At 42.9% G+C, this 10,205-nt stretch overlaps 1 protein-coding gene across 2 annotated transcripts in view; it reads right to left on the bottom strand.

The window, feature by feature from the left end:
- Positions 1-281: 281 nt before the first annotated feature.
- Positions 282-10,205, bottom strand: part of MICU2 (mitochondrial calcium uptake 2) — an 89,201-nt gene continuing 79,277 nt past the window's right edge. For both annotated transcript variants that reach the window (XM_082435135.1, XM_082435134.1), the window contains 4 exons: positions 6,854-7,025; positions 2,714-2,822; positions 2,117-2,274; positions 282-509 (listed from right to left, as the gene is read on the bottom strand). In XM_082435135.1, the coding sequence (XP_082291261.1) occupies positions 405-509; positions 2,117-2,274; positions 2,714-2,822; positions 6,854-7,025 (544 nt within the window). In that variant the 3' untranslated portion in view covers positions 282-404. The remainder of the gene's footprint in view (positions 510-2,116; positions 2,275-2,713; positions 2,823-6,853; positions 7,026-10,205) is intronic.

The following is a 10,205-nucleotide window of genomic DNA, read 5'->3' as shown; positions in this document are numbered from 1 at the left end:
ATGTTTTAACTTAACTTGCCCTACTAGGAGCACCAGGACTGCAGAATTGATCCTGGCCTCACGTCAGTGACTCATCCTGCGCAGCTGTTGACTGCTCCAGAGAACGTGCTGTGCTGCTGTGTTGACACCGGTGAATGACCAGGTTTCCCATCTTACCAAAGTCAAAGCGTTACTTCAATCCTAGGCTTTGGACAGAGTCCACTGTCTGTTTTCGTAAAAGAATACTTTCTTTTTACGAAGTTCTGTAATGAAATCTTACGAAGAAATTATTGAATCAGAAAGCAAATACAAGGCACCTTTATATTACAAAGGAAATCAGTGAAGACTTAAGAAGATAACCATGTAGTACTTTAAGACATCCTAAGTTCCGACACTTGGAGCAACATAATTCCCACATTGTTTTTCTATAAAAGACCTCTTCCTGCTTGTTTCCAGACTTCTTTCACTCCTTTAATGCTTTCTTTTTTCACACATTTCCAGTATTCTTGTATACTGAGCTGTTGCGGCACCTGTTAACCAAAAATGAAAACTAAGGGTCACGGTCTGTGAGTTAAACCCGGTTCACACGCGCTTGTCGCTGCACAAGCCCCACGTTCCTCCAGAAAGGGCTGGAGGTGATGACGCTGTGACGGTGACTGCAGGAGACTGTAAACTCAAGGTAAAGGATGAGAAGTGAACGTGAGTACAGGTCCCCCAGGGTCCCGAGAGAATGGAGGCTCCTCCCCAACAAGGTAACAAAGACTTCGTGTGGCTTTCTTTCATTTGTTGGTTTTAAAATGTAATTATTTCATAATGTTTTCCTTTTATAATATTTTATAATGTTTCTGGTTTTCTGGTGAACTTCAGTTAGCTATGTGGAACAAAAATTATAAGCCTAAAACTTTGACCTAACCTTGGCTAAAATTAAAAAGAAAGAAACCATAAGTCACAATATACTTGATGAGAAGCCTTAAGAAGAAACAGTGGGCTGGCCAAAGAGTTCGTCTGGGGAAACACGAATGAACTCTTTGGCCAACCCAATAGTATAGTGATATATAATATAATTCACACAAGTACTGTGTGGCTATTATTTCTCTCAGTTAAAGGAGAAAGCAAAGGTTAGAAAACATTTGGCTCCTGGTGACCACATGCACAGCATTGCTGGAAATCCACCAAGTGGAAGCAAAAGTCGATTTCAGATTATATTTATGTCCTTTTCCTATCATTGATTTGAAGCTCTTCTCTTTAATATGTTTTTGAGAAACGGCGAAGAGGCTGCCGGATATGTGAAACTGTTAACTGGAAAGGCTGGTTTAATTTCCAGGAATATGATCATTAACTATGAGGTGCTGGATAACCACAAGCTTGTAAATCACGTCTGCTGGTGGAAATCGTATTTGTTCATTTTCCGTAAATAATGTCTGCAGCAGGAAAATGAATGTGCTCTTCTAAGCTGTAAATGAACAGCTCTGTTTACATGAACCCACCGCAGTCTCTCTCCTGTTCTCCCTCCTGCCTTTCTTCTGGACTCATTACCTACTTATCATCTCCTGGAACCTTGTTTTCAACCTGCGGGCGGCTTTCATGAGTGTTTCTAGCAGATTCTAAGCTAAACAAAATATTGAGTTTGATTTGTCCCTCAGTTATAGACCAATATATGAATTTGAGTGAATAATGATAAGAGCTAACATTTACTTCAAGTGTCTCAGCCACTACATTAAATATTTTATGCTTAACTCTCATAATAATTCTTTCTGGTAGATTCTGTTAGTTTCTCACCGTTACAGATGAGGAATCTGAGGCTCAGAAAAATTAAGTGGCTTTGCAAGATTTGGCAGTTAATACGTGACAGGGCTGGGGTTTGAGTCTAGGTGTCTAACTGCAAAGCCCAAAGTAAAATTCTAGGCTATGACTTCTGAGTAGTGCTTCCTGATTCAGACTATTTTAAAAAGAAGCAAAGAAAAACGGGGGATCCCATCTGTAGGAGATACTTCAGTGTTGTAACTATAGCTTATAATCTCTGCAAAAATGATGAAAACTCCATTTAAGACTATACATTTGCTCAAATTCTAGGTTTACTTCCATTCATTTAACTACATATAAACATGTAACTATTTAAAAACTCAAAATCTGTTACCCATAAACCTCGATGCATCCTGTTTTTTAACACCCCAAGGAACTCTTCATGACTGAGACACTCATCACCATCCACATCAAAGATCTTGAAGACGGCGTCCAAAATATTGTTGGAGAGTTCTTGTCCTGTTGCTACCTTCACAGCTCTCTTAAACTCCGCTAAAAGGAGAAAATATAAAAACTCATCAACAATGTAAAATAGTCTAAAAGTGTTTATTGTTTGAGAAGTAAACACAAATCTGTATATTTATCATTTGGGAAGTAAAACAAGAACAAAAATACTCATCAACAATGTGTTCAAATGATAAACTTGGCTGACAAATGTCAGCAGGCTATTTTAATGTAACCAGAGTTTTGAACACAGATATTTAAATATTTCCTTCTACTTCTCAGGGGAAAGGTAAAGTAAAAGCAAAAAAATTACTGTTAATAAATTGTTAAACAAATTGTTGTAAATCTGGAATACCCACATTGAATTCACTGAAAGGCCAATCAACTGTTTTTTCTGGTAAGTGGTCCCTTGATTGGTATCAACCAGGTGAAGAACAGAGTGATACTGTTTACAGATGATAAAAATTAAGTGATTCATATAACTTACCTAGTCTGACGGGGCGATGAGCTAAACTAAACATCTGCATGGCAATAGCAAAGTCTTCCAAGTGGGTCGCAAAGTGACAAAATGACTTGAACTCATCCAAACTAATGCTCTAATAAAATAACAAAGTGAGTCTTTATTACAATCTTGTAAACACATTAAATAATTTTACGAATACACCCGTGAGTCCTCTTTTCTGTCATAAAGCCTGTGCACTTACATCTTTCTAAGCAAGTCTATTGAAACATCTGAGATGCAGAATAACAATACGACTATAGATTCTAGAGATTAGGAGGAACCCCAAGAGGTTAAGTGCAGGGGCCCTGGGTGTGACCGTGCAGACTGAGCACTGTGTGAGCGGGAGCGCACGGCTGGGGGCCCCGGGGCTGCGAGCGCGGGGCTGGGGGTGTGTGTTACAGCCCCGCTGTATCTCCTCAAAGGTCTTACGTGAAGCCTTAGCCCCCCCCCCAGCGTGGCCGTGCGTGGAGGGGGCCTTGACAGGGGTCATTAGGGCTGAGCGAGGTCTCAGGGGTGGGCCCTGTTCTGAGAGGGCTGGGGTCCTGATGGGAAGAGGGAGAGACAGCAGGGCCTCTGGTCTGAGTGTGAGCGGAGGAAGGCTGCGTCTGCAGCAAACCAGACACTGACCACGCTGACACCCAACCGCCTCGAACTGCTGTTAAGCCCCCGGTCTGTGGCAGCCCGAGGAGACAAATGCATCCTGTCGCGCGGCCGCCTCCTTGCTCTTGCGCCCGGGGAGCTCCGGGCTCTGGCGTGAGAGGGACCTGCCCTCTCCTCTGTGCACAGTCGGGGCCTCGCTAAGCCGCCAGGGGCCTCTCAGGGAGACGTTCATCCTCTAAGGCTACTGAACACAACGGTCAGGCCTTGACCCTTGGCGCATCTGATTTTAAAACCTATGCACTTAAACAAGAAATAAGTTAAAGAACCTAGTTTTTCCACTGAAAAAAAAAAGAAAAGTACAAAAATTCTTATTTTGAAAGTAGATTCTTCCCTGCCTGAAAAACTTTCTCTTTGTGGAGACCTTCGGGACCATGCCCTCTGCACACGTGAGGCTGATTCAAGTTTCACTGCTTTCAGATTTTGTGAATTTGTCGAATTTTTATTTTTTTTAATTTAATTTTTTGAAGAGGTAATATGCGTACATGGTAAAAAAAAAATCCAACAATTCAGTAAGTAAAAACGAAAAGCCTCCTTTCCTCTGTCACCCCTGTGACACACCCCTTGTGTGTCCTTCCAGAGACGCGCTCCTCGTGCCAAACACGCACAGGCGCCCGTTGTCCGCGGCGGGCGCCCCCTCCACGTCTCCTGCCCGCCGTACTCTCTCAGCAGCACACGTCGGAGGGTGGCTGTTTCTCTACGTCGTGGTCTCAAAGCAGGCACCGGGGCCACCTTTCTGATTTTGGCTTCACTGCTGGTGAGAAATGGTTTGCCGTCAATGCTGCAACCTGCATGTCTGTAATTGTGAGTGAAGGTAAGCAAGCACTCTGCACTTCTATGCGCATCCGTCATCTGTGGATTTCTGCTCCGGGGCTTGAGGGGCTGGCGGGTGACCTGTTACTAGGAGGCAACTCTCCAGGGTCTCTGGCGTTTCTGCGCATCTTGTGAACAGAGGCCCAGCCACCCTTCCGCTCCAGACGGCCTTTGCAGGACGTCTGTAGAGTGAACAGCCTTGAACAGAGACGGCGTCTCCCTCGGAGCAGAGGGCAGCCTTGCCTACTGTCCGTCATGAAAGACCCAGGCTCCTTGGCTGCAGCGTGAACCCACTTCGTGAGCCTTGGGGGCAGGGGGCGGACGCAGACGTGGTGCTTGAGCTGCCTCTAAGCTGCAAACGGTAAGCTTCTCTGGCTCTGAGCCAACGGGCTTGTGTCTTCTGCTGGCACCCGTCAAGTGGCACAAGCTAACTTGCAAATGACAAAATCTCAGACACTTTAGTAATTAACGCATTGATATCTGAGATCCCATCTTCTATATTAGGTAGGGTAGAATGTCAGACCCTTCAACGTTCTTGATTTTTTAAGATCTCATTATAAGTTAAAGAAATTGGTCTATTACATGTGATGCCAGTATTTCCCCCCTTTTTTTTATTTTTTTCTTTTGACTTTGATTATAATTTTGGGGGGATGAGGGAGGCAACAGACGTCTACATTTTAGGTAGTAATTTAATCAATTTCATTGAAAGCTTCTAGGTTTTCTCTTAGTATATATACCTCACTCTAAGACATTGTTTACAAGTTTTCTTCTATACTCAGTTTCAGTTTTCTCTTTAACATTTAATTCTTTGATCCATCTAGAATTTATTTTAGAGTAATGAGTGAGGTAGAGGTTACCTTCATTTTCTCTCTCAGAGGACCAGTGAATTGCTACCCCAGTGCCATTTACTCAATAGTTCTTCTTTTACCCAACCAACTTGCAATCTGAGGTTACACATACTCAATTTCTGTATTTGTAATCTATTTCTGACTTAATATTCCATTCAACTGATTTGTCAAATTCATTGTCAGTAACACTGTTTTAGTTCCAATGTTTGGTGACGCATTTTAATATCTCAGCTTTCTTTTTTTTAAAGATGTCATTTTTTTAGAGCAGTTTTAGGCTCACAGCAAAAGTGCGGGGAAGGTGCAGAGACTTCCGTGTACCCCCTGCCCCCTCGTCAGCAGTTTCACACAGACCTGTGGCTTGTCTGGCTCCCTCTCAAGAATCCAAGGCCTTTTTACGGATGCCTGTTGCTGGTCACCAGTATCTGGTGCTCTCCTGAGACCTGCACATGTCAGGACCACGCTGCTTGGCTTCCTTGCAGTAACGTGTGGTCATGCGATCAGTCCGGCCAGTGGCCGAGTGTGATGCTTCCAGGCCTAAAGATTTAATTGCTGGAATGTGACTCACTCCTTTCTTTTCCTGCCTCTGAGGCTGGTGTTTCTAGCAGATGGGGGAGCTCCAAAGGGGCGGAGCCTCGGAGAGTGTGGGTCCCCCAGCAACTGCGTGGGCAGGGTCTCCCAGCAGCCCACAAGGGATGTGCAGCATGACTGAGAAGGAAGCTCTCCCGTGTCAGCCTTGGGCTTCCAGGGCTAATGTGAAAGTGCAGCAAACCTAGGCTGTTCAGACTGTACAACATTACACTTACAGACTGATTTAAGGGACAACTGCTATGTTTATAATACTAAGACATTCTAGTCAACACCAGGGGATGTCTCTACAGTTAGATGAGTTTTCTTTTCTATCCGTCAAGGCTTTCAAGTTTTTTCTATATATTTCTTGTTAAATTTATTTCTAATTATTATATATCTCTATTGCAATTATAAATGAGATCTTCATTATATTTTATTATCTTTTTCCTCATTATAGAGATAGCTTTAAAAAAATTATATAAAAACATATGCCCACTAAGAGGTAAAATAAGGTCTGGGTTTTTTAAAAAAAATAAATAAATTTATTTATTTATTTATTTATGGCTGCGTTGGGTCTTCATTGCTGCACGCGGGCTTTCTCTAGTTGCGGCGAGTGGGGGCTACTCTTTGTTGCGGTGCGCGGGCTTCTCATTGCGGTGGCTTCTCTTGTTGTGGAGCACGGGCTTCTCATTGTGGTGGCTTCTCTTGTTGTGGAGCACGGGCTTCTCATTGTGGTGTCTTCTCTTGTTGTGGAGCACGGGCTCCAGGCGAGCGGGCTCCGTAGTTGTGGCTCGCGGGCTCTAGAGCACAGGCTCAGTAGTTGTGGTGCAGGGGCTTAGTGGCTCCGCGGCATGTGGGATCTTCCCGGACCAGGGCTCCAACCCGTGTCCCCTGCATTGGCAGGCGGATTCTTAACCACTGTGCCACCAGGGAAGTCCCAAGGTCTGTGTTTTAATTTGGGGTAGTGGGACACATAATGAGGGAAATTAAAAAACAAAGAAAAAAAACACACGCCCGTTTCAAAAAAAATTGTTTTGGAATAAAGTAAAAATCACTCAAAATCTCACCACTGTCCATTCATCATTATTAACAGTTCGGCAATCATCATTTCATGCATCACACAATATAACAGAGAGTAGGTTAGTCTTGATTAATTTGGAAGTTACTTTATTGAATTATATAAACACGTCTAACTTGTTGTTTCATTTTCATCATGAGCATAATAAAAAGGTGCACCAACCTCTCCTGCGGACAGCTTCTCGCTCACATTTTTCCAATAAACGTCTTTATTTTCAGTGTTGGTGAAAAAAAGGAGCCATTCTGCAAAGTCTTCTTTTCTCATGAAACTCAAACCTTTAGAGAACTGAAGGAACTCCATTTCTTGGACCTCCGTCTGTAAGTTCTCCATAAATCTAAATGTTAAAGTATGAGATGGATGTCAGGAACGCATGGCTTTGCCTTTAGTGCTGTAAATGGATTGCAGGCACCTTACGCAGCACCTCCGTGAGGGTCAATACGTTGCAGATCCCCTTACGTACCTTCCACGTGTTAAAAGATCTGTCCTACATGTCATGTCACAATTTAACAGAAATATACATGGGGAGCAAAAGAGGGATATTCTCGTTCAATGGGAGAAGAACTGTCACTGTGAAAAATTTACTTGCTTTAGAGCCTGCATTTATTCCACAGACCTTAAAAGTATGAAGGGGGAGTTTGATTTCAGGCTTCTACCTGTGTGATAGGTAAGAATCGGTTTCCTACAACATTTTCTGAATGTACTGGATACATGAATTTATTTATCAATGCCGTGTGTCTTTGGGTCAAAGCAGAATGTTATCTAAAATTTGAAGCATTTCAAGTTTGGGCTGATCAACTAACTCTTTTACTGATACGCTTTGTCCTCCGTTTTACTGAGTTTTACTGTACTGGGTACTGTGATGGCATCAATTGATTCTTATAAGGATTGTTAAAAGGGTGTTTTACTTGCAAATGAGTGTACAGTGATAAGGGAAGTAGAAAATATGGTATAAAAACATTACTAACTGTTCCTTTCCTTTTTCTTTTTCTTTGGGCTCTACCTGAGGCTGAAATATTATAAACTTAATTGTTGTTAAACTATCCATTGTCTGGTTTAAGCTCTTTCATCTTAACTAATTATACTACTTTTGAAGAACATTAAATATGCTTAATGATAAAATCTTGTCTCAAATTATATGTCTTGTCATGACATGAAAGTCTGGGACATGATACTGGACATAAATACCTGAATTGAATAATTTACAGTACAAAAGGCCACCAAATGCATCCTGAACAAATTAAATAGTTTATAAATTAGTGTCTTAATTGGAAGACAGTGTCATAATTGGAAACAACGGGAAAAATCTGTTTTGCTTATCTGGGTTTTTTAGGCCACGGTGTCTTGTAGAGTATTTACTACTAATTTGCAAGTTTACCAATCAAGAGTTAGTGTTGTGGTAGCTAACTATGGTATTTGCCTAGAGACATTAGTTTTCTCATTTAGAGAAACAATATTATATTTTGAAAAAACCACATATTTATGATTTAGACAAACCTGGGTTCCAGTGCGGAACTTGACAGTTTGCTTAGTGTGATTTGATGGACAAGCGATTGGACCCGAGTGTCGGGTCTGTTCCTTCACCAGTGAGATGGTGATGGTGAGACCCACTCCGTGAGGCTGTTCACAAGCTTATAGGAGATGCAGGTATAACTATTATAATAGATCATGTAACTAGACATTGGAGAGGTGAAATTCAGAGCCAGGTTTGTCTTTAAGTTTCGAGCAGTCACAGTTTCTGAAAGAGGTGGTCCTGCAGTTGCCTGCTAGGTGGCTGGGGGCATTGGGTGGGCTTTCAAGGAAGTAGTCCCCCCAGGTGACCAGAGGGACAGACGGACTTAGTAGATGCCATCTGGTGTCAAGAGAAACTTACCAGTGACTGAGGGAACATGTGGATAAATTGGTTGCTTGTTCGGGTTTTTTTGTTTTTTTTTTTTTTTTTTTTTTTTACTTCTACAGCTAGTCAGATTCTCCAGCTGAAATACCACTTAGCCATTTCAGTAAAAGCTAAAGTATAATTTAAGTTCTATCTCCTGGAATTTTGGTGTCTATTCATTGTTATGAAATCAACAGGTACTTTAATTGTGAAAATTCAGTTCGTTATCAGCATATGTATAGTTCAGGGGAGAAACTACTGATGCTCAGACTACCCAGGCAGCCGGCGATGGTGTCTACCCGCTCTGTGCCGGTGCCTGTTCGTCTGGTTCGACACACTAACTCTGTGTCACCTTCCCCGCCTTTCCTTGAGACTTATAAGCTGTACTTTATAAAACAATATCCTTTATCAGACAAGCTGTAAAGAGGATGCTAAGACAAAGGTCAGAAGAGAAAAGGCAAACATCTTTTTATAAGGAAGGATTATACGTTATACTCCCATAAAAACAGAACTATAAGCTCCACATAACACATACTGAAAGAACTTCTTGTGCAATTTCAATGATTAATTTGGCCACTATAATGGTGACCAGTTAAAAATTATATATATAATTTTATATTATATTATATTATATATTCATAATATAATATATGGAAGCTATTTTCTGTTACTTTACAACTTACGCAAAATGTTAGACACATGTTATGATTGCCGAATTCTAGCCCAGTAATGCTAACTTTAGGGGCGGCCTGCTCCATCCAAGAGACAAGTCCCTGAAAATCTGCATTTAAGGCATTCTTTGTTAATTGGATCTTTTTTTAAATTGCATAATGGTATTACAAATTTCACAGGTCCCATTAATTACAGAAACTTTAAGAAAAACTTTAAAGTAAGCATTCTAAATGAAATTATTCCCTTTAAGGAAACTTAAAGTTAGAAGCAACTTTAAACAATCACTAAGCCCTACAATTTTATCTCCTAAATGTGTCTTGAAAACGCCCAGTCCAAAGTCTTTATCGCCACCCCACTGGTTCAGGGCTCCTGTCACTCCTCATCTGCAGTAGCCCAGCGGCCTCGTGTCGCATCGGATCCCCCTTGTCGTTGCCCACCATCCCGCCAGAGTGACGCCCATCTGACCAGGCACCCAGCGCGGGCCCCCTGCGGGGCCTCCCTCACGGCGTAACTCAGGCTGGACCTTCTGGCGCGTGAGCCCTCGCACAGGACGCGTACGCCTCCCGGGCCTCCGCCCTCACCTCGGCCCACCCCTTACGCCTGTTTATTTCTCTACCACGCCTGCCCTCTCTGATTCCTGGACGAGCCATACGTTCTCCCGCGTGTCTTTCCTCGCGCTGGTCTCCGCGCCTCCCTCCCCGACCCTCTCCCCCTGGCTGATTCCTGCTCATCTGTCAAGGTCGGCGCAGGGCTGTTTCCTCCAGAAAGCTTCCTGACCTCCCACTCCAGAGGCAACCTTCTGTGCCGCCCAAAGCCCTGCCCACCTGTGACAGCACTGACCGAATGCGCTCAAATGTTCTCTGCACGTTTACTGGATGGTTCCCAGGAGGGACCAGCCCTGCGTCTGAGGCACAGCCCGGCACACAGCAGCACATGGAATGCACTCAGGCAGTCTTTAGTTAGCGGCAC

Source organism: Balaenoptera physalus (genome assembly GCF_965194825.1).
Source record: "Balaenoptera physalus genome assembly, chromosome: 18".
NCBI classification, from domain to species: Eukaryota; Metazoa; Chordata; class Mammalia; order Artiodactyla; family Balaenopteridae; genus Balaenoptera; species Balaenoptera physalus.
The sequence above is the reverse complement of the archived record's forward strand: the minus strand, read 5'-3'. Positions and strand labels throughout refer to the sequence as shown.